The sequence below is a fragment of the Dermacentor silvarum genome, chromosome 1 (assembly GCF_013339745.2).
Source record: "Dermacentor silvarum isolate Dsil-2018 chromosome 1, BIME_Dsil_1.4, whole genome shotgun sequence".
In the NCBI taxonomy this organism is placed as follows: domain Eukaryota; kingdom Metazoa; phylum Arthropoda; class Arachnida; order Ixodida; family Ixodidae; genus Dermacentor; species Dermacentor silvarum.
Genome location: NC_051154.1, coordinates 304,536,488 through 304,562,080, shown reverse-complemented (window position 1 = coordinate 304,562,080; position 25,593 = coordinate 304,536,488). Strand labels below are relative to the sequence as shown.

The window sequence follows — 25,593 nt, the reverse complement described above, 5'->3', positions numbered from 1 at the left end:
CAACAGAACGTAATTATGTTCACGAATTTGCGGAGTACCAAATGTACCCTGAACAAGTCGGAAACTAATTGGGAGAGTAATTGGATGGATGACAACTCTACCTATAATGACTCCTGGGTTCACGAGGCATACATGTACTACATTTACTCATCTTTGATTAAAATGATCAGGCTGTTCGCACTTTTTTCAGGGAAATTTGGCTAATTTTTCTGTATGTGTACCCCATTTCGTAAAGTTTTGAGATGCGAAATGGCGCAAACGACATTTACATGTTTTCGCAGCGCCGACCACCTATAGAATAATACTATTATGGCTGGCCCAGAAGCTCATCGTTATCCCTTGAAATACTTCGTAGTGATAATTAGGCAAAGGGGAGGGGGGTTTGTGATGGTAGATAATGATCCATAGGCTTTGTTTGCTGCATGTAGAAATGTTAGGCTGGATACGATTTATTCAGTAGCATAAGGACAGAAAATGATGATAACGTATTACTGGATACAGCTGAAGAGGTGTATAAGCTAAGGACCTGGTTAAAAATTTGTGTTTGGATTGTTGTGAACGCAGAAAATGAACTGTATTTATCTCCTGCGTTTACTCTATGACGTACTTTTCAGGCGTTATCACACTATACATAAGAAGCTTCTTCTCAGTGTGGTCATCATGTGTGCTCTGGCATCTATAATGAACCTGACGAGCAATGAAGGTAACCTGGAATTTTTGCTTTACTTCAAGAGGTAGGTTGTTGCTATGCTTATTACCTGCACGAAATTTTCTCTGCGTGCCTTCTTGAAATAATGTTGTAGGTATTGTTTTCGTTGCTCACAATGTGCCCAACAGTATCGTTGATAAACTCAACCATTACTAGTTTACATATGCATATTTTTAGTACGCCCAACCCAGTAATTTATTAAAAATAACACATAAATAATTTTTTATTTATTTATTTATTTACAGTACCTCAAATACCTGCAGGATGAATGTAATATAAGGGGATACCAAGAACACAAGTTAACAGAAACGCAGAATAACCTCCTGCAGCAAGCACAGCAATCAGTAAATTATAAAAACAGCAAGTTAAACACAGAAATCGGCCAAATATACAACGTTATAAATAAAAAAAGTAAAAGAAAAAGAAAATACAATGCAAGAATGTTCATATATGAAAATCGACAAGTACGGATTTTAATATACAGAAAGGGCGGGAGCAAATTAGCAGGTACATCGCTCGGTCAGCAAAAATGCACAGAACTCGATCAACAACATTTGGGCATCAACAGAAACATGGTAAAGAAAATGCTACAGATACTGCAAGTGGATGACGTAATCACGCCAAAAGGGATTCAGTGACAGATTTCAAATCTGCAGGATGAACGTGCACAGTGACTCCGATAAGAATCGCTCCGATAAGAATGCACCCCGGCCATGTACGATGCATATCGGTCATTAATATCGCTGAATGCATGCAAAATACTGCGGGCAGTGTACTCTCAATTCGCGCCGCTTCTAAAAGCACTTTTCCACCACACATGACAATACTGAAACTAAACAGCCACTGATCTCTACTAAGTTTTGCTGGATGTCACTTCGTCACTCGCCGAGCCGGGCGCAGGTGAAGGCATCGTAAGTGCCGAGGTTCGCGGTGGCTTGTTCCGGAAGTATAGGGCATATGCTGCACTTACTACTGCGTGCAAGCGGACATTACGGCGGCTGTAGCATTTTTTCCTCATTGTTTTCCATGTTTGAGGGGTGTTTATAATTTCCCGTCTGGAACAAGCTTTTACAATAATCTGAACGTGTATGCGGTGCCTATCTTTAACTAAAGCGCTTTCTTACTCGCCAATGCTTCAAGCGCACGCCACACATGATACCGGCGTGGTCGGCGCGGTGATGGGCGATTGCAGACTGCATACGTAACAAAACTTTGGGAATGCTGGCCTCGACGTCCCCCATGCGCGTCTAATCAACAATAAAATTAGAAGACTGACGTTCTACGAGAAACAAACGGCATGCTGATCATGTAGGGGCAGAGGCCTAAGAAGCTGAAGTAGGTACATTTGTGGCGAATAGTAGCAACTGGTGGAAGCAACCAGTGATCGTCTGTGAAGCTTAGAGCAAGTGAAGGTATCGGAAAAATTGTTTTAGTGCTTAAACGTTTCGCACCCCTTTGGCAAGGTTTGTCGCTTTGTGCATTTGGCTTGCCAGTGTGACTGAATAAGCAGTTTTGAGAAGATATAAGTATTGCAAGCAAGCGCTCACCAGTTATAGAACAGCATTTATTTCCCGTACGGGATATGTGGATATGTACGACATGTCCCATTACAGTATCACTTTCAGACCTATTTGGAGCATGCTTGTTAGACGTATAGACAATAGGCGTGGACGAATATTTGAAGTTTTGAATACGAATCGAATATTACACACTAACTATCCTATTGGTAGTCGTAAATAAACGATTCAGGCATTTTTTAATATTTGACACCAACCAAATATTTCGCAATAAGCAACTGCTAAGGTCTTGTTACTGCTGTCCATCTGCTAAACAAAGTATCGCAAGTTATCACAAGTGAAACAATGAGAAATTTTTTGAAGGAATGCAGAAACAAAATGGATAATGCAAGTTTTGTTTCAGAATTCGCTGCTGAAGTCTACATGACAACCTGAGAGTGTTGCTTGTAGTCTGTCATTCAATCCATTTGGCCGTCCAGTCATGGTGAATTTTTGTTTTATGGTACGACCAGAGATGTTTTTCTTGCAAATGGCCCAATATTGCATTTTTTTTCTTTTACCACAACTCCCATTTGTTTTTTGCGGCAACCATTTATTTAGCGTATTTTTAGAGCTTTAATCTATAGAGCAACCATTCATTCTAAAGCTTGTTTACAACCATGCTTTAAAGATGTTGAGATGCTATTTGTGCAGTTTTTAGTGAGAATTAGTCACTAAAATTAGATTAGTAACTAAATCTTGCGTTTAAAACTGATTCCTTGTGCTTGATAGTAAGCTGTTTTTTCTTTCGTTTTTTTTTCTCGTTTTTTTTAAAGGGTGGGAGGGTTGTGGGCTAGTCAGAAAAGGCGTGGTACTTAAGTAAGCAGAAATAAAAAGAAATCCTGCTGTTAATACGGTTGACTATTTGATATTCGATTGAATATTCTAGACTTACTATTCGTATTTAATTCATATTCGAAAAGTCAGGTATTCGCCCTCTCTAATAGACCGATCACAGGTCGGGTGTGCCATTAGTTACGTTCATGCGCACTTACGTCGTAAATGTAACACACTGATAACCTCAACAACGAGAACAATTTCTCTTAGGTAAGTAACCCGGCGATTAAACCTCGCCTACCACTGAAAAATTACTGAGTAGATATCGTCCGGTAATTCTATTAAGGGCCCTTACCCCTGCGTGAGATAGTAAATGTACATGCAAATATAGCGGCTTCTATGACAGAAAAAAAATGCTAGAAAATTGCTAGGACTTCCTCTGCCCAATCATTTGTAAGCTTATATAGGAACTGCTGATTACAAAAAAAAAAAAAGACGGAAAGAGAAGGAAGAAAAACGCTTAGTCGCCCGCTTCAAAATGTTGGGCCTTGTTAGATTTTGGGTTGGACTTTCTTCTCTTTGCGTTTTTCTTTTACCTAGTAATGCATCTGTACCTTTAGAAAGTAGCTACTTACGCACTCCCCAAGTCACAAGAACTAGTTAAATTCGGCCGATGACTCATGCATGTGCTCATAAAGTTAATAAATAAGTAAAGCTTGTGTAGTTGCCATGAAAATTGCCTCATGTCCGTGGCTATAAGAACTTGAGCGGTGTTCCCTCTTCTAGTGGTCTGAATAAAGCACCTTTTGTTCTTTTCTTATATAGATGTAAGCAGTGGAATACGATAACTCCTTAGGGTCAGCACGCTCATTTTTCTATCCAGAAGCGTTCATGCGCATCTTTCTGGAACAGTAGCCAACCGGCACGCAGCGTAAGTTATGGTTTGTTGCCCCACAGGACACGCAAATCCCAAGATGTAGCCTGCAACATAGGCTACATCGGGGGAGAGCACGATACCAGTGGGTGATACTCGACTGACGGTATATACCGTTATATACAACCAGTCGATAGTCGATATCGATAGTCGATACAGATAGTCGAAGCACGATATCCTGAAGTGATCACTGCAAGGCATGCTTTCCGAAAGATGGTCTCAACTTGTCTCTTCCTAAGCTTACAAGTCAATTGCTTGTAAAAGCTAGCTGAGACGGCAGGAACCTAGATAACAGAGAGCCAAAGAAGGGCGCATGTACCGCTTCATTGAATGTAGGCAATTGCCAGTGCTAGCAGTAGCTTCTTATTTCACATGACGCTCAACACGCTGGTGGGAAAAATACGCGTGGGAAATCTTCCAAAAAGACTTCTTCGATATGCTTGGGTAGTTTAGGTTCCATCAGGTAGGTATTTTAGAGGAAGGAAAAGAAACGCCGAGTGCCCTTGCATGCGAAGTGCCGCTGCAAAGTCGCGAAGCGCTCACTTCCGGGACACGGTCGCTTTCTTCCTGTAGCTTAAGTAGAAGGATCTCGATGCGCCATCCAGCCCCCTATAACAGAGATCAGTGTAAATAGCTCATGTATATCGGCCACGGAACGGCTCGTATACAGGGTGTGTGTGTGTGTGTGTGTGCTTTTTTTTTAGCTGTACCACATTTTTAAAATGAGGAAAATATACACCTTGGTCACTTTATCTTTACCATTCGAGTGTATGGATTGGCGGCCTCTAGATGCAGAACAATTTTGGCACTTAAGTGCGTAATTCGCGGAGTTACGCTAATTATCTTTCTAATTATCAACAATAGGTGGCTACAGCAAATGAGTACTTTAAGGCCCGTCCTCGAGACTACCTTTCCCAACGATCAAATTTTGAATAGCGGACTTCATGTGGGAGCTACGCGAACAATTAGTTCCCCTTGGCAGGCTCCTTGAAACCGAAACTGGCCGCAAGAAGAGCGTCTGTGTCGTCGATGTCACCTCCCCTTGCCTTTCGTCACGTCTCTGAGGTAAGCGCCGGCCCGGCCCCGCGAGCAGCTAGCGTTATCTCCTTGCTGTCAGCGGCGTTCGCAGTCGACGCTACAGACTGATTTGACGCCGTGCCTGCAGTATCTAAAAGTCCAAGGAGCGGGGTTGGCGCTACAGCGCAACGTGGCGCCCAACGGAATGACGAAGTAAATTTGGCGGCCCGTCGGCATTGAAACGCTAGGCCAACGCCGCAGACAGCAAGGAGATAACGCAAGCTGCTCGCGCGGCCGGACCAGCGATGACCTCAGAGACGTGACGAAAGGCGAGGGGGGGGGGGGGGACATCGACGACACAGACGCTCTTTTTGCGGCCAGTTTCGGTTTCAAGGAGCCTGCCAAGGGGAACTAATTGTTCGTGTAGCTCCACATGAACTCCGCTATTCAAAATTTGATGGTTGGGATAGATAGTGTCGAGGAGTGGCCCCAAAGTACTAATTTGCTGTAGCCACCTATTGTTGATAATTAGAAAGTTAATTAGCGTAACTTCGCTAATTACGCACGTAAGTGCCGAAATTGCTCTGTATCTAGTGGCCGCCAATCCGTGCACTCGAATGGTACACATAACGTGACCAAGATTTACTTTTTTCTAATTTTAAAAGTTTGGTGCAGCTAAAAAAAAAAAAAAAAACACCCTGTATAGTTGGCGGAATCAAAAGGCATGCTGGTGGCGGCACTGGTGCTCACTGGTGAGTATCGCGAGACGAATGTTGCGGGATTTTTGTCTGTCTCTTCTTTTGAGAAGTCAAGAGGTGGAGACGTGTGCAACCGTGGCCCTGCCAAAACACACGTATAATAAAAAAATATTCAAGCGAGTTAGCCTCATGTTAGCTCTAAATACAGGGTATTTATAAGTATAGAATATTGAATCGAATATCAAATAGTCAACCGCAGGCGTATATGCGTATTAACAGCAGGATTTCTTTCTGCACTTAACTTGAGTCAAACTATAAAAATATGCAAATGCTACGTAGCTGGGCAGAACCGAGGTAATGTTGTTTGCCGTCGCTTGGAGACACTCAGATTATTTCCTTGCATTCCGCCTAATTAGAGAATAAGTCTTAATTAATTAATCAACTTCTCAAGTACTATAATTAGAAGAAACGTGTCAATGATAAAATTGTAGAGCAACATGAGAAACTCTCGATACAGCTTTCTGTTGCTCAGTACGTGCTACATAAAAGTGTTTTTCCGAGCGTGAAAGATGCCCGCGAATACCCGCAAAGTGCCTCGAGCAGCCAGTCACGCGGATATTTTGCGCGTATTCGCGGGCTTCTTTTAAAGCCCACCAACAGAGACGAGATGGCAATCGTTGCCGGTAGTGCGCACTACACGCGGCCTCCACATTACGAGAGGAGAAGTGAAATTAAAAATGGAGAACTTCACCTTGTTTTATACACAGGCGCGATGGTGCCGCCACCCTGGGAGAACGGCAAGAAACTAGGCACGTAAGCGGTTGGAACGCCGACAAAGAGATGGTACTAGGAGGACGTGCGCTGTAACGAAGCCCACCACCTGGAGGACCCTTTCTGCCCTATCACCAGGATGCGTATTTCTATTTGCGCCCAAGCCCAGTGCTCGACCGCTGGCGCCGCCATGCGCCGCTCGCGCGTACCATGTTTCTAGCCGCACGGCCGGGCTCGACTGGCGCGTGCGAGCGCGCGGCTCGTCGAGCCCGGGCGTGCTAGCCGCCGCCGCTAGAACGGAGAACACGCTGGGCTGGTGGTGACTAGGCACGACTGTGGCTGCTGCTAAGGGATCGATGCCATTCCTAAATAAACGCATCACTGTTTTGATGATCCAAATATAATCTCACTATCAGGGAGGGAGCAGTCTACCTGACTGGAGCAGTATTTTTTTTTTATTTGGGGTGTTGCTACGCTGCGCTCCGCAACACCCCAACAACCGCCGCTTCGCGTCGGCGCCAGGCACGGCGGCTTCCGCCGCGGCCCAGGGGTTCAACCGACCGCGCTGCCAAACAGAGAGGAAAAAAAAAAAGAAAAGCGCGATACCAAGAAAAAAAACTTCTACCCAAAGCGAGATTCGAACCCGCGTACGCCTGGTCCCGAAGCGTGCGTCGTAACCACTAGGCCATACAGCCACGCTTCCCAAGCTTGCATTCATACGAATTATATGATTGCGTTCAAGCGCCCTTGGCGAAAGAAGCACGTAGAAACATGGTACGCGCGAGCGGCGCATGGCGGCGCCAGCGGTCGAGCACTGGGCTTGGGCGCAAATAGAAATACGCCACCAGGATCGGCCTACATTTTTGCACACGCACGCGAAAAATCCACAAAAGCCCAGCCATAAACAGCTTCGCTGTAAAACATTCCATTCTGAGAATCATTTAAGTCACAAGGAAAAGCCAAACTTTCCCCTTTTCGAATTTCGCGCCGAAACTGCGGCACCGTTGACGTCAGCTTGACATCACGGATTCTATAGTATATTTGCGTATTTGTGCCATGCATATGCCAAAAAGTATCGCAAAGTTGTCTAATGATGGTGAACAATTTGCTCTAAGTGGATCAAATGACGTCAAATTAAGCGGGCGCGCAAGTTGAGTCGGTTTGTCGCCTTCCTTCTCTGGTTTGTTGCGTAATTTCTTGCTTACCAAGCCTCTCGTGGCTGTGAGAACGGCCTATTCACAACTTCGGTCGAGTTATATTTTTAGTAAACTAAATGTTTTAAAAGAAAACTTTCTTTGCGTCTTCCTCCCACTTTGCGGGGCTGGCTGCTGCTATCTTGCCGATTAGACAACTCGAGTCACTTGGTATGTGAAATTGACAATGTGCCATTTGATACGTTTCGATTCTTGGCCCATCCTTCATAATTGTTGCGTGCCACTATGGAACAAGGGATATAGAAGCCTTAAATATATTACACATCTGCCATAATTATTTGTGCATCATGAGTATTCTCCCCTAGTCAAGCATCCCACATCGCCTTCGTCCTCGTGTATCACACAGCTAATCAGACAGATGATGAGGATGGGCTGCATGGTGTCATCGGCGTCTGCTGTTCCCTCTATAACTCAAACAAGCTTCGCGTCATATATATTTTGACATCACTTTAAATCTGCGCATTTGCTCCCATTTATATGCCTGTTATTAAAGGGTTAGAGCGAGCTTTGCCACAATGGTTGCCGTGCAGATACCTTCACAAAACATCTGCGTTTCACCCCTCCACAATGACCTCACTTGTGGCTCTATCTCTGTCCCCTTAGGAATTTTGGTCAAGATTCCATCATATCGGCGCAAAGCTGGTGGATGCTCTTCCTCCCCATGGAGCTCCTTGCCTTCGGGCTCCACTGGCAGTTCATGTGGATCACGTTTCTTCACCACTTGTGCGTATTCACTTTCTCCGCAGATAAACTGTAGTGACTCCAGTTTTTCGGAACGTGTCTCACGCTGGAGTGTCACTTGTGGGAATTTGCAACTACGTTATATTGTGTTGTCTAATAGGCAGCGTCTTTAGGGTCATACCTACAAAGCTCCCTCTCTTAATGCTGCGTTAGTGACATCGCAGGCTTGGAGGCTTTAAGGAGTGAACATTGCTCGAAGGATAAATAGGACTGTTCAGATGGATGGAGATAATAACGCTGGAAGCAAATTGTGGACAAAAATTCGCTTCGCGGTGTCAAGAGAGATGAGGGGGAGCAAAAGCTCACAGCTCAAGTGCGCGCTGCCCGTCTGCGAAACCAAATGTGCACGTATCGCGTCGTTCGATCACTACATGGTTTAGCACTGGGTGCCGCTTCTCAGATGATGCGAATTTTGTTACATCACTCGATTCTACTTATTCTTATTTCGCGTCAGACACCAAATTGTTGCCCAGTTCCGTGACGCTGTCTCCGGCGACAGAAGTGAGCGTGTCGTCTATGTCGACCGCCGTAAAGCCTCTTCCTTTTGTCCCCCTCCATCCGCGCGCCACCCTTGCCGGCGTGATGGTATAGAGCCGGTCACATGTCATGTATGCGCAATTGGCTCGGTGTGGCGACACCGTAGCATTCGTAGTGGAAGGCGGGCTCGCGCATGCGTTAATACCTCATAAGGGTAGCGGATCGCGAATCGCGGTATGCTTTAACCCGCTATAGTTAGGTGCAACGCTGTGGAAGGTATACAGCTATAGCTTGCGCGTTTTGCTCCTTCACACAAAAAAATTAGTGTGCCATATATTAGAAGAAAAAGAAAAGAACTGAATGTTCCATTCTTTCAGGTAATATCAACATTACACCTGAGAAACGTTATGCACTAAGTAATAATTACGCCAGTGGTGTGTAATTATGCGGCATCGCTTTGTTTTCACTCGCAATTTTTCCCCTCCTTGTTCTATTTCACCAGCGCTTCACAAATGCTTTCGAAAAAGCATTCTCATGGCCCTGGTTGATGTTAGAGTAAACTATTATAATCCACGTGTTGTACAAGGTTCGTACGTGCAACACCTATGCATCTGAGCGCAGGCGGATTCCCGAGTGCGGGAACATAAACGTCCCAGTGTCCGTGTTGTAACGCGGCAGCCGCACGACCTCGACGCATCGGAGCGGCGATTAACGCCAGGCTACCTGGCACATGACCCAGAGCCGACACAAGTTCGACGCTGTCGGCCCTGTTGGCATGCCTCAAATGCTATTCATAGACTGACCGTCGCCTGGCACCTGCTTTGTTCGCGGTGCCGCTTGTAAGCTTACAGATATCTCTGTTATGACACTCAAAAGACTCGGCTGAAAGTTCGCTCGATGCGTATATTCCAGTCATTACTAAGAAAAACAAGATAAGTAAATTATCCAGGCAATGTGCCGAACTCGAACTGATCGACGCCGTTTGGATTCGTAGTTGGCTGTCATGATCGTTTGACTACGGAGAACGCGGAGTGGTGTTTTTTGAGGACGGAACTCCTTGAGGCAGCTCACACAGCGTTGCACCTTAAGTATGCATATGAAATGGAGTATAATCGGATATTCAACGAATTGAAATTTAAAAGAGAGAAAATAAAGGTTCTGCAGGTTCAAAATAACGCCGAGAATACAGCGTATAGGTTTTCGTCGTCGAACTTCTTGTCTTAATGATCCAAGTTTGAATAACGAGAGCCTGTGTAAATCGTTATGTTACGCAAAATTATTTGCGAAGTACTGCGTGAAGTCTAATTCAGAAGTGGATACAGATAAGGGAGGCACTTATTTTCTTCAAATATGGTGTCCCCCCTTAAATGTCCCCAAATATGTTTCCCGCGTCATACTTTTCAAACCTTAGGCACAAAATCCAGCGAAATCGCAGATATATAGTCACGTCCAACCATAAGATCCCCGTCTTCGCAGTAAGTGAGTGCAAAAGCGCTTGTATTTGTATTTGTCTTGCGATAATTGCGGGACACTAGTTGGTTTGGCACCCAGCACGGGCTAGTTTTTTTCTCCGCATCCGTCATTAAATTCACCGACAGTCACGCACAGTGACGTATGCCGCCATTCGCGCCATCGCGAGGATTCCAAATTTACGAATCTTTTGAGTGGCTACTGAAGGTCGCGGCAGCTACTTTGTGGTGGCGCAGTGGGGAAATCAAAAAGAAGTGTGGAGATAATTGCTTAAGCTGCGGTCGTACTTGTAATTCTTCTTTTCAATATAAATTATGTTTGCTCTTCCTCCATGGCTTCCACGAAGTCGCGCCCTCGCTATATGGCCGGGTGCGTGCACTCGCTGGAACGGATGATTAAGAAATGAATATAGTTAGACGAAAAACATATAAAAAATATGGCCCCCGAGTTCAAACTTGTCTTCCGTGTTCAAACAAGACAGTTCATCGAAAGATGGAGACTTGAAGTGATCAAACAGTGGTCGAACAATGAATATCGATGGAGCCAACGTTTCAACATGGGCCCCTGACGAATCCTTGTTCCCATGAAGTCCCCTTGTCGAAACGTTGGCTTCAGCGACATTTCCTTGTTGTACCACTGTTTGTCGTTTGTGTGTTGTAATACGTGGCTCATAGGAAATACTACTTGTTTTCTATGCAACAGCGATATGCACTGTAGCTGAGCTGATTCGCAGCTTTAAAAAAAAGTTGTTTCACGCACCCTATGTGACTGCGACTGTGACAAGTGTGCGCCTTCTCACCGTTCTTTTCCAGTGATGCGCCTCAGTCGGTGGCGACGAGAGTTGCCATCAAGTTGAGCATACAGAAGTGGAGAAGTGACCTAGGTGTGGTAAGGTAATTAGCCCTGTGGGCCTCGAATGATAACATGGTATGGTACATAAGTCTCTTCCATGTTGTGGAGGCATGTAGGTATGCGCACGCAAGCATATAATATATCATGATTCTATTTTACCATTAGGACCTTTGCTCATGCAGTCACCGTGAAAGTATTCATAGCGCTTGGCTCAGCATATTAATCTAATCAACATTTTACGCTGTTCGAGTATTTGTTGATAGTTTTGCGCCATTAAAATGTAGAGAAACAATATCTACTTTTTGTTTTGAAGGATATAAATACTCAATTGCAATTTTATGACATAGATTGAATAAATCACTTCCCACGTAAATCTTACAGCATTCATTACCACACTAAAAACCCATACAAGATGGTTCAACCGTCTTTTTTATCAGCCCGACGTGGCCAGCATGAAAACATACAGCGCACTGTCGTTGTGATAAGCAATGATCTGTGCCGGTATATAAAAAAATACTTCTTACACCAAAACCACACGTAAGAGTAGATACAAGCCATTTTGGGATATCGAACACCATCTATCTATCTATCTATCTATCTATCTATCTATCTATCTATCTATCTATCTATCTATCTATCTATCTATCTATCTATCTATCTATCTATCTATCTATCTATCTATCTATCTATCTATCTATCTATCTATTTCGAATACTCTCAAGGCCCAAAGGCGTTAAATAGAGGAGTGGTAAAAAATACATATGCTATAAATTTAACAAAAAAACCTGGTAAACATTAGATTTAGAACTGTTACAGTCCTGGATAAGAGCGATGGAAGCAGGAAGGTGGCTTCAGTCGACGCTCGTCCTTCGGATCGCTAATCGCTTGTCCTATATTCGCTAATCAAGTTCGTATGACAAGCAGACACTCGTATCTTAATATTGCGGTCTGACTTAGGTGAAATGTTGGTAGGAGGAGATAAAATTGTTTCTTTCAAAACATGATTAAAATGACAAATTTTGAGAAAGAGACAGAGGCGGGAGCACTCGCAAAGCGTTGATAGATCGAACAGGTCTAATCTGGCCTTCACCGACGTGACACTGGCATGAAGCGAATAAGTGGAAAGAAAAAAAAACGAGTGGTTCGATCTTAAATTCTTTCAAGTGTGTTGACACAGGTACGCTGGCCGGGCTGCTAAATGACAGGTGCATATACTGGCTTTGATCGAACGAGTGTTTTGCAAAGGGTTAGCGCAAGAGAAGTCGGTACAGAGTTGAAGCTCCGCCGCAGGTAGCCATAAATGCAGTTCGCGCTGTTAGATACACAGTCAAGCTGGGCATGCCATGAGACGTTGTTGTTATAAGACCAAGGTACTTCGAGCACGTCAGAGGTTATAGAGGTAAACCATCAAGAGTATGGTTCTGCGGAGTGTCGATATCGCGGTTAGTACAAACGACAAGGCGCGAGCGCGTGGCAAATCGCTCACCGAGGTTGAATAGCGGTGCCGTTGGGCACCGTGTTCCCAAGTTAAAGGGAGTGGGTTCCGCTGTTCTTGTTTCCAAGATCGCTCCTTGATGCCTGCTCTCGCTCTATCCCCCAGGTTAGTTATCAAAATCTTGACCTCACTGTCTCACGAAAGCGACTTGGATAAACTGTGGCCACCTTTTCTGCGACGCTATACATCAGTCATTGTTCTACGCAAATCAACCGGCGAAACATCGCAGATATAAAAGATAGCGAGTTTCTCACCGACGTTTATATTAGAATATTGGAATCGCACGCAGGAATGCAGAAAAAGGGCAAATGTAGGCATTCCGCAGTAATGCAGAAACTTTGGTGAAGACGCATCAAGAGGCGATAAATGAAGCATAACATCCTGAGGTGACGGCAGTTTTCATTTCCAGAAGCATTGATGATACCCAGCTACCGCACAAGGTGGCTACTTATCTGTTCATATTATTTCCTGATAAAAAGATTTTGTCCTTAAGCCTGGGAGAGAGGGCAAAAGCAGATATGAAGGAGCGATGTTCAAAAAACTAACAGCACAAACCTCTCCCTTTAAGTTAGGAACACGGTGCCAATTGGCGCCAACATCCAACCTCGGAGAGCGCTTTGCCACGTGCTCACTCGTTGTAGCTCATACTGAGTGTCATACTACATGTAATCAATTTACAGTTCTCTATATTTAGCTTCATATTCAATTTAGAACACCACTATTATACGCGTAGTGTACTGCCTATAGAGGCGCCACTGATGGCCACCTAGCGGGTGCTTTCGAAAGTATGCTCGGGAGCAGTAGCAGACGACAACTCTATGCAGCAACTATCGCTGAAATTTGCGGCTGCAATTTCTCTTTTTTTTCGGATGCCAGACTATTTCTTCCGTAATGGCAGCTGCAGAAAAGGCGCAGGCCTCTATGATGAGAGCAGACATGTACACGATGTCATCGGAGTTAGGGAAACTCGAGTCGCATACGTGCCAGATCCGTTCCGCAGAGAAGCGCAGTGAGTCTCAGTTATACGAAGTGGAGCTCATGTAAATAGCCGCTTGGTTTTGTTGACCGAAACGATGTCTCAATGGTACTTTTTTTTAATTCTACATTTGCCGTAATACTGTTTCTGTACGTTAATAATAGGCACACGTCATTGGTGCAGACTTATATCTTAAACGACTCCGCACGTCGCTATGCCTCCAGAGATTGTAGTGATATTTTTGCCAATCAATACATATGATGTCACCGACTAAGTGCCGTCAAAGTCGCTTGAAGAATAATTACGATTTTGGTAATGACCATGGCATGAGGTCGTGGCAAAGGTGAGTCCTTTAAAGCGGAGGCATTGCACTCCTACGCCACAAAAGACAATAAGAAGTATATCGATTGCGTACAAAATACACACGCAAAATGGACTACGCTGTGAAACAAACAAAGCATTCCGCGTGGTAAGTCTGCTCAGACAGCATTAAGGCGTAGAGACTTTCCAAACGTGACGCGACCTCTTCAGTGAAAGTCAAACAGCAATCCTCGCCCTGAGCTACCTTTTTTTAACACAATTCCCAAGAAACCACAATATCGAAGATGTCCTCGAGCGAAAAGAATAAAGCTGTTGAAGAAGCACTTGGCCTGTAGTCATTCCGATAAACAACAGCGTGATTTAAGCCCCCTTTCTATAAACGAGGCGAGGCTAAAACCTCGCACATAAATATACCGACAGTTATGCTTGAAGCAAACTAAAAACAGTTCAACACACGCGACGCTACGCATAAAATATATCCAAAAACATGAACTGCGTGACAGTTGGTGTGCCGATTTAGCGGACCGCATAAAACCAACAAAATCAGTCCTTGTAAGCCTCAGCAGTTTTAACGCACAACAAGATGATACACTTGTGCACCCTAGCTAGAGCAACACCGTTAAGAAGCGGCAAACGGTAGAACCGACAAGCGGCATTCAGAACCTAAGCGAAATGCATTTAACGCGCATGCTGCACTGCGGACAAACCAAACAAAACATGGATATGCCGCGCTTAACTTTGTCGCTTAGACGTGCAAACGTGATCGAGGTCCAAAAACACCTAGATGACAAAAGAAAGCATGAGCACAAGAAATTTCCCGCCGCACACCTTGCTACCGCTCCTGCGGCATCGCAGAAATAATTATAAGCGTGTCACCGGCAGGTTTTAACGCCGTTAAGGGCCCCATGTCGCAGAAAATCCGCCGTCAGCAACCGGCGTCGGCGTGTGATGTCGGCGGGTGGCGGAAAAAAATCATCCATAACCACGCAGGCCCTCCGAATATATTTAGGTACTTGTATATGCCACGCCTTCTTATATGACATGTGGTATATGCGGGTTGTGTTGCCACACTATTCTATCATTAATGTTACTCATACCTTGTCTTGCATTCTTGGCAAAATTGAGAATGACAATCCACAAACAAATGTCATGAAATAAAACACCCACAGCGCATGCCTGTCATGTTAATACTTCTCAGACTGAAATATAAAAAGTACGAAACAAAAAATTATGCATTTTTTTGGCGCGGCTATGCAATATCTCCGGGATCGCCCCACGCAAGAGGCCGCGTTTCTACCAGAAAGCTCGCCTTCGTGCTTAGCGTTCGCCGCCTGTGTTTCCCGGTAACCATTACGGTTGCTTAAGCTGCAGCCGTCGGGAAGCGTGAGAAGCAGTCAGGGATCTTTGAATGCTATCGTGTTCCACTCTTAAGAGCGAATCTTAAGCGCCCTCCAATTTTTTGTAGGTATTTGAGCACCCCACCGCTCAACAGTTCTTCTTCGACATGCCTTGAAACTTTGACCATGCACCACGCACAGATGAAGGGCGTTGCTTGTTTTGCTCTAAGAACGTGAATCAAACAGAGAAGCACAAGCAGCGACGCAGAAAACAGCGACTGACGGCTGCCTCCTTTCCCGAGCGCCCTTCGCGAGACCGCCACCAGGGGCGCGTCCGTCGGCGCGCACTACACGTATACATGATCACGGTCGTGTTGGAGCTTATTACAGTCAGATATGTGAGCTATTTTGTGATACAGAACGCAGTCATCCGCCATTAGTTTAATAGACGTCAATTTGAGGCAGTTAGGAAGGTCATTAATATAGATTAAAAAGAGGAGTCGTCCAAGAACCGACACCAGCCGTACGCCAATTGTTCCAGAGGAAGCACTTGAAGAAGAGTTATTGGTAGCTACGCACTGGGTCTTGTTAGAAAAAAAAGCCCTTAATCCAACAAAGTACATCCTGAATTATATAAGGTTCACGGGGTTTTAGTATACGTGATTCGTGCGAGACAGTATATTATTAGTGAAGGCGGCCTGCTAATGGACAACAGCACTTTTGAACAAAAAGTTTTGTGAATGCGGCACCTGTTCCGTTCAACATGGCTGAATGATGTGCATAATCACCCCTTAGTGATGCGCAATAATCTCTCTCTTCGTGCGCTTGCGTGAGCAAACGAAGGTTCGACGCTTTTAAGAGATTCTCTAATGCTCCGGTGAATATATTTTTGAATGATAAATAAGTTTCTAATGCTCCGGCTGTGCCGTTGGTGAATTCAATCTAAGGGGAATATTTTGTAAGTGTCCACCTACTGGACATGTCAATTTCGTCTGCTGCTGAAGTTCTGATTTGCTGGGCTGGGGTACCCGTCAGAAGGAGACAGGCGCCCCAGCCAATCGCTTACTGAATACCCCCCTCCCCCCCTCCAAGGATCAACCACTGAACTGTGCGATCCTGTCTTATCTTGCTGTGTCAGAAATTCAGTGCATTTACCAGCATATTTTGTATACACCTCATCCTTGCAAAAGGATATCTTTCTTCGGAGCGACCATCACTTAAATGAAAATCACCTGGTTTTGCAGGGTGGCGGAGTTCGTGCCAGCAGTGATGATCGTAATTTGGTTGGGCATCTACGTCGCATCGGTCTCGGGGATGATCCGAAATGCACCGTGCGTACCTTCAGAAAAACTACATTGGAAATTATTATTGGTTAAGTGGCGTTTTCTACATGCTCATTCTGGCGTCGTTGATTGTTTTTTGAAGCTGTATTCACACATTATCTTAGTAAGAAAGAAAAAATCCTGCCGCAGTATTGCCATGGCACTTGTATACAATGACCAGTCGTTGCTCATAGCTAACAGCTCATAACAGACCTTGGTACACCTAGATGTCAAAACTACGGACATAATCATGTAACCCGTTGAAACTCAGGGCAACCTCGCGTCGTCGATTATATAAAGTAATCCGATAAAAATTTCCCGACTGGCTTGACACAAAAGAGGCTGAAAGTACGTGGAAGTTTTGATGTTTTAATGTAAGTTAGAAACACAGTGCAATAATTTTATGTTTTGCATATCTATTTAATAGGGTAAGTAAAAAAGTAGAGTATCATAGACGTTGTTCAAACCTATTTAGGTCCTGAGCTGTGGTGTGCCAACACTACTACCGAGATGTTTGTAAATGAGGCTGCTTTAAAATTTTCCACACGGAAGTTTTTTTCCAAGAAAATAATTCAAATAGAAATATATTTGACGTGCGTAAGGCAGTACATGTTCTGAAGGTAAAATTGATTTCATCATTTCAATATATCGCGCTTAAAACAGTATTAAAATGTAAGCATAAGTTTTGAGTTTTCTTCACTTTAGTACTTTTTCGTGCAACCATGAGTGCTTGCAACATCTAACGCTCAAGACGGGGCCATTCAGTGCTTCTCTGCGCATGCTATGATCATAAAGTGAAGTCGTAAAGTTCCGTGCAGCAACATCGATTTTTGCAGCTACCGACACGCCGACACACACTCATCATTCCAATCGAAAATTAGGAACACTGGTCATGAAAGTTCATTTATAAGTAATTAAATAGCAGTTTACTGTACCTTATGCTTATTCAAAGAAGGATTCAAAACGGCGCTTTTGCCTCAAACACCGCTGCCACTGCCTAAAGCACTGCTTGATAGCCATAGCGTTTCCATTTGAAGATCGCCTGGTTGTAGAAGTATTCTCATTCCTAACAACGAAGACGTTATGTTGGTTCTATCTGGGGACATAGATAAGAAGTAGACACGCGTGGATGCGCACCGCTTGACTTCGACTGGGCGCAGGCGCGGGAATTGTCGGGGACCAGGTCAGTTTGTTTAACGTTCGTTTCTTTTTCTTGAAATAAAATAAGGAGAATAAATTCTGAGGTTGTACGCCCCAAAACTACCATCTGTTTAATAGGCACGCCGTAGTAGGGGCTCCGGAATAATTTTGTCCACCTGGGTTTCCTTAACGTGCACCACCCAATGCACGGTACGCGAGCGCGTTTGCGTTCCGGCCCCATCAGAATGCCGCCGCCGGGATCGAACCCACGACCACGAGCCAGCAGCGCAACGTCATAGCCACCGGGCTACTGTGACTACTGAGGCGGGTCTCTTTTTCTTGAAAAGTGGTGGTGGTGGAAGAGGTGAGGAGTTATGATCACACAGCTACAAGCTGTGTGATCAAGACCAGTGCTTGCCCGGTAAGAATAGTGTTAACGTATATTTGTGCGTGTAGGGCTATTCAGGCTAGCTCTGTATCAGCGTCACTGTTAACTATCGCCGCATTTATGGGGCACCAAGTCTGATTCAAACGCGGCTGCCAATCATCACGTATAAAAACAAACTGGCACCTTCTATGATGCGCAACAAAACAGCACCACGTCTGAGATTGTAGCGGTGTGAATTGAAATAGACTCGCAAGGAAAGGAGAGTAAACAGTCATTTAAATTCAATGACGGTCCGCGGGGTTGGTCATTCAGAGCACATCACTGGTTTCAGTAGTAGCTACTTTTCCCATTTCAATGGCTTAATGCGCCTGTCAGTGCCCAATGCTGAGGTGTGGTGGTAATACTATTTTTGTGATAGGCCTTGAAGCAGTTTTGTATATGCTTATTCCACGCACTCTTTGACTGACATTGGGTAAAGGAAGGTCGCTTCCGTAATACAGATTTTTTATATGCTTTATAGACTATAATATACTTTCTCAAAGATCCACAAGGGATATCTTATTTCAGGCAAAAAAGATAGAAAAATGTCATTTCACTAGAGCTAATAATGTTAAAAAAACAATATGTATCCAACTTTTTTTCCCCTCGAGAATGGCGTCATCGCATTTTGCGCTTGCGGGTAATACTGGCTACCTTTGTTCACACAAGCCAGTTACGCGGCTTTGGCTGCGCATGTGTGATTTGCAGAGGCTGCGAAAAGCTTGAATTAGATTTTCTTGTCATCGTGGCCCTGTTCTCACTCCCTTGGACCTGGCGCGGTAAGCCACCTACAGCAGGCCTCCGACGTATTCTGCAAAGGTTGCCCTGGGGAGCTGTCATCACGTATGGAAGCACCTTCACGCTCTCTTTCATCGTCAAGGTAGTGTGTGCGTCCTGGTTGAATGTAATTTGTTTCTCGTGCATAGCACTAACGCACTCGCCGAACTTGCGAGACGAAATCGACGAGAAGTACGGAGGCTGTTGGTGTTCACAACATTTAATTATCTTACGTAAGAACGTTTCCTTATTGGTCGGCGTTGTGGCATCAACCACAAGTGGCTGGCATTTGCAAGCCAATCGTTTTGTTGGAACGTAGCGTTAGTGAACTTATGAATGCGGCCCCTGGGTAGGCTTTTCGTACGTAAGGGCTGTTTGCCACTGGCTTGCCAACGTCGGTTATATTGTGTGCAACATCACGATTGGCTGTCATCTGCTCGTACCAGCGTAAGTACCTTTTCGTGACCACGGGCCTGAATTCACAAAAACATTCTTACGCTAAAACTATTCGTAATGTATTAGCAACGGCGGCCGGCCAATGACAATAAGCACTTAGGAACAAAAAGCTTTGTGAATTCCGCCCATGACCCTTGGAAGCCGAATTCACAAAAATGTTCTTGAACTGGAATTTCCATTGCAGCGGATTATAGCCAATCTGGATGTTGGGCGTATTACTAATGTTAATGAAGGGGTTTGGTAAGTTTGCAAATAGCACTTAGAGAAGAAATGCTTCGGTAATTCGGCGCGTAGTATTTCGTTACCCTGTACAACGTTAGCCTTTGTGGAAGGAACGCATGAAGGTAAATTAGAGAGTACGTTACTGCATTTTGTACGTTTGTGTGTGTGCATGTGTGTGTGTTTGTGTTGGGGGTGTTAGTTTTCACATGCAGAGACATACCGATTTGGTCTGAAGTTGTTTTTTAGAATACTTTCTCGGCTAATTCTTCATTCTTCAATTTGTTAATTGTGCGAGCTGGAGAGTTTAAACGAAAAAACAAATAACTGCATACTTGTTTTTTATGTGCTATTACCTTACTCTTTTTCATTTTAGAGCAGCAAGTTTGCAGCCTGGCTGAGAGACCATCTAATAAGTCTTCAGGCTCACAGCAGACTTTTGTCGCAAGCATCTCTAACCGTGTGTGCGGCCTTCATGACTGAATTGCTCAGCAGCCGCCATACTGTGGGAATCCTGTTGCCCGTGGCGACTGAAGCCGTGAGTTCGATGACCTCTCTTTTATGTCTTGCATTACGGGAAGATTATTTAAGTTTGTCACCACGTTCCTGCTGCTCTGTGCGCATTTGCCACCTATCTAGATACGCTGCTCTTCTATGTTCACATGGGAGAACCATCATGGTCGATTACGCAAAAAAAAAAAAATTATTCTCGGGTTGTGTGTTCCAAACGGCGATCTTATTATGAGGCATGTAATAGTGGGTGACTTCGGAATGATTATGGCACCTGGGGTTCTTTAATATTGACCTAAACCTAAGTACCCGAGCGTTTCTTCAATTCGCCGTCACCGAAAAGCCGCCGCCGATTCTGGGATCGAACCCCCAACCACGAGCTCAGCAAGGCAACGTCACAGCCACTAAGTTTTTTTTCTTCCCCTGTTTCCTGCCAATGAAAGTCTGCGATGGTACACTTGGAATACGAAACTTCACTGAAAAATATGGCTTTTATTAAAAGTGCTGGCGATTATGCTCAAACATCTGTAGGACTTGTAGGAAGAACGCCACAGCTTCAAGGAGCTTGTAGGGGACTTGGACAGAGTGGGAATAAAACCTCGGGCTGCTTGAATCTGCTGAGAAGACTTATACAACATTTAGTAAGCATACATAAATAAACGGCGCTGGTAATTGATACCTTTGGGAGGTGCTATATTAAGTCAACGGATATAGCCGGCTGTTTAGAAGAACTTCTTGCTGGGCGAGTTGCGCCCAGGAAGAAACTTAGGAAGGGTTGCGCAAACAAAAGGATGAGCACGGGAAAAGCGAAGTAGACAGAAAGAGCGCAAACTGTCAACTGATTTTATTCGTTTCTAAGCTGCATATATAGGCAGTGCTCACACATGCCAAAAAAGAAAAAAAAAAAGGAAGGCGGGGGGGGGGGGGGGGGGGGGAGATCGCAAATCAAGCCTGTCTCAAGTCAGCAGAAGCTGCGCAGGAAAGTGTTTTCCGCATAATACAAGGTAACGTTGCTGAGCAAGAGGTCTCGAGATCGAATCCCGGCCGCGGCGGCCGCATTTTCGATGGAGGCGAAATGCACAAACGCTGATGTGTTTGCGCTGTAACGCACGTTAAATAACCCCAGGTGGTCAAAATTAATCTGGAGCCCCCCTACAGCGTGCTTGATTTTGGCACGTAAAACCACAGAACGAAGAAAGAAGACGCAGACAGAAGCATTTGATTGACCCCGTAAGCTACCCAAAGGCTCGAGTATTTCTTCCAACTTGATACCGCGACCAAGATGAGCATCCCAGCTTCCTCTCTACGCTAATAATGTGAAGACTGGTGCTCTGTCAATTTGTGCGAAAGTTTCTAACAGCAGGAGGCACAAAAGCGCGATTGCTATTTCATTTACCGCATTGATATGAACAAAATGGTATCCTTACACTGAGCTATTGCGTGTCTCGTCAGCAATTCGGTGACATCTGTTCGATTTTTTCTTAAAGCTAATCAAGTCGTGTGCCCTTCCGCTCTAGCGCCGACAAGGGTAGCTCATATACCTGTCGTTCGAAGCACTAGTACTTAGAGATTTCACATTAACGTGACAGATGGTGTGATGATGTCGCGATCGATGAGGACAGGTTTGAACAACCGAGCACGAACTGTCCAAAACAGAAGCGGCCGGTTGACCATCGGTGCTTCTGTTCTTCATTGTCGTGAAAGGGCCTCCGACTTCCATTCAGCATTCAGTAATCTTACAAAGCACTCTCCGCGTGGGTATTGTCATCGTACTCTATAGATGTTACTCTTATGGCGCATTGTAAAGGCAGATAACTTATTTTTATAGTAGCAGCATAGACACGTACTAGTGCTGCGATTATCCGCACTTCGCAAGCGCATATTGAAAATTGCCTCGAAAGCAGCGGCACAGGTGACGCCAGCTAGTTATTGAAGGTGAATTACTCGTTTTCTAGAGAACCAACGTGCGCAACATTTTGCCAACACAATCCTCAAGAGCCAAGTATCCCTAAACAGCAGTATTATGAGCGCGCGTTTACAGGCAGACGTTTTCCATCTAATGCACCGCGTCCTCTCTTAATATATCCATTACGATTAGGAATTGCTCCTGAGTTGCAGTAAACAAACTTTTGCTCCCCGCTTCACAGACCGGCGTAACGCGGCTCATCGTGCTGTACATTGTTCAGTTTCCCACGATCCTTGAATGTCACGAAACGCCGCTTGCAGGCCTTGGTGCGACCCTGCAACCCCCTGTACTACGCACTTCCGGTCACCGTGGCGGCTTCGAGCTCCGTGGTGTTTCCAACGGCGCGCATCACTATCGCATTGCTGAGTGAGCTCACCGACATGGGACCACTGTCTATGGTTAGTTTGGACCTTTTATTGTGGGATTTGTGGTCCTTTATTGTGCCAAATCCTTCCGCACGGAAGTATTCTTCTAAGGGTCCCCGAACAGCCTGCAGTAGAATGCGTAGGCGTCCCTTCCCCCTCTGATTGTGCCTTGAATACAGCCTAAAGGAAGGAGACTGTAGGGCCAGGGGTACTCCAGTTATGTTATTCTGACCTGTAGTCTCTTTTCAGAGCAGTTATCAAGATAACAATCCTTGAAGCAGTTTCAACTCGCCGAATGCACTACATGCGCAGAGTGCAGAGCACATCTCATGATCGTCTTGGTCAAATATTTTTCCCGACGCATTAATATCGCCCAAATTCATACAATAGCCTCTGCTCGCTGTCTCACTGCAGTGCTGGCTTCCTCTGCCACCATCGGTAATGTTAGGTTTAGATTGATGAGATCAGTCTTAAAGTGCTCGATCGGCAAAAGGATTGATAGAATTCACTTGACACAGGTCCGGCAGGGTGTCCGCGCGAATGCTCTTGCGACGTCATCACAGAGTACGTGTAAAGCTGTCGCAAGGTCAGGCAAGTATATATCTGGATGGTAGGAAAATAAAAAGGAAAAAAAAATAAGTGATGACACAGTAATAAACATATCTGATGCAAACTTTTCATCTCCACAAAGTCGTACGGTTAGGGTAGTACTAGGCTATAGCGTGACCTAGAGTGACCATGTCCTAGTACACTCTAACTAGGCTGAGACGAGCGGTGAGCTCAGGATGAGGGAAAGCACGATACAGGGTTTTGTTGGTTAATATGCTCGTAACTATGTTAAAAGCTTTCGATAAGTTTCTGTGGAAGTATGCTGTTTAGACAGTGCCTGTGAACAACCGAACAAGAACCAAAATGCTGAACAAGTGTGATATCCTTTAAAACAGATCTTCGTACAGTAGGCTTAGTGCTACCGTCTGGGTCCGTATGAACATGTGAAGAAAGAAATGGCCAGTATGAAAATATGTAAGAATTGCTAGAAGAAAATAGATTTTTCGATTTTTGTGTGCTGTGTGTGTTTTCGATGTGTTCGCTTAAAAAGAAGCGTATTTCTCTGCACGGTAGACGAAAAACTGCCTTGTGCTTATCTCTGCTTCAGAGGGGGCAAGGAAGCAGGTCTGCGTTCAGGACATATTAGGACGCAAGTACGCATGCGTTAAAGCCGCATATATATGCGTTAAAATACATTGTCAAAGTCTAAACGTTACTAATTTTCCATTGAGCAGCTACAAACTGAACTTGAAGAAGCTTAGTCATTGGTCAAGTATGTCTATTTGGGGGACCACTGAATCTGCAATGTGTGATCGCTGTGTGCATGTGTTTTCCCATTCCTCGTTAAAAAAAACTGAAAAAAAACAACCTTTTAATATATCTTCCCGGAGCGTTCACATTACTACGTCCTCGTTCACGATTTTCATTGGACTTGCTTTCAAACCTTCTGAATGACGCGTTACTAAAGACGATGGTCGTGCTAATACGATGCCTTGTTAAAGGGGTCTATAGTGTTTTTGGAGGCTACTATTTTGGCAAAAATGTATTCTGTGTGTTGTGCTACAACGCAAACGGTGGTTTTGGTCTTGATTTTTGTTCAGCGAACGTGAGGGGCAATTAATGTAGCCTTAAACAAAAATAACAAGTGCTAAACAAGTATATATTTTAGCGTTAGGTGCATTTACTTGTAATCAATATTGCTTTCGTCGCACGTCTGATATTACATATCACACGTGCGACACTACACAAGTTATTATTGCATAAACTGCGGCCGAATTCACAAAGCTTTCTGTGCTTAAGTGAGCTTTGCTATTGGCTGGCTGCTTTCGCTAATAATATGTCCGGTAGCAGGATTGGCCGAAATATTTTCTTACGAACAATTCTAGCGCGGGAGTTTTTTTTTTTTTTTTTGTGAACATGGACCTTGGCCTCTCGAGGTGTCGACAAGAGTTCAGGTTATGTAAAGGAACTGCAGTGACAAGTCAGTTTGTACAGATGTGGACAATTCCACGTGATACATTTGCAATACGCAGGTCCTCATGCATGTGGCCTCCTTAACGCAAAACAAAACTCTGAAAATACAGGTTTCACATATAAGGGCCCGTAGTTACAAAAGCTCTGACTATAGAATTGCTTCTAAGTGAAAATTCCAGCCAATCTTGATGCAAGAAATATTATTATGGAGGCCGGCCAATTGCAAAAAGCACTTGCGAACGAAAAGCGTTCTGAATTCGGCCCCAGACTCGAGCCGACGACAGCCGCTCGTTAATGAAGCAAATTGTTTGTTTGCGTGTGCGTACCTTGGTGCTACGGGTTTTTGTTTGTTCCTACACAGCAGATCTCAATAGGCTGAGTCTACGACCTTAACGTACTCGGAACCGAGCATCTCAGCCTGCAGAGCTAGTGTGGTATCGTAGCAGAACAAAAGTGTTAGACAAAATACATACCCTTGTAAATTTGCTCATGTGCTTCGTATTTTCGCAGCTGCTGTATGGGATTCTGTTGAAGGCGTTAATTGTCACCTGTGCCTTGATCAGCGTGGACACTTTAGGCCATCAGGTGTTCAACTGGTCAGCACTGCCGGCCTGGATGCTCTCGCACCAACTCAACACGTCTGGCCCCTGGCTGGCGAGGCCTTCGACACCACATTATGTTCAGCAGCTCGGCCCACCTGTTCTCTGATCGCGTTATGTAGCGTTATATGTGGTTTCTTATCATCAATAAGAAATCACGCTGTGTAGCCTAATCTGCGCACTTAAATTATTATGACATTACGCGAGACTTCGAAGCCGCCGTGGTTGCTTAGTGGCTCTGGTGTTGGGCTGCTAAGCACGAGGTTGCGGGATCAAGTACCGACCACGGCGGCCGCATTTCGCCCCCATCGAAATGCCAAAACACCCGTGTACTTAGATTTAGGTGCACGTTAAAGAACCCCAGGTGGTCCAAATTATTCCGGAGTCCCCCACTACGGCGTGCCTCGTAATGAGATCGTGGTTTTGGCACGTAAAACCCCATAAT

General features: G+C 44.7%; 1 protein-coding gene across 1 annotated transcript; it reads left to right on the top strand.

Moving 5' to 3' along the window:
* The first annotated feature begins 620 nt into the window (after positions 1–620).
* On the top strand, positions 621–25,593 carry LOC119453058 (solute carrier family 13 member 2-like). Its single transcript, XM_037715049.2, has 7 exons — positions 621–734; positions 8,280–8,399; positions 16,590–16,676; positions 18,943–19,114; positions 20,063–20,224; positions 22,423–22,560; positions 25,060–25,593. The coding sequence occupies exons 1-7, from the start codon at positions 661–663 to the stop codon at positions 25,255–25,257; spliced, it is 951 nt and encodes a 316-aa protein (XP_037570977.2). The 5' UTR covers positions 621–660; the 3' UTR covers positions 25,258–25,593.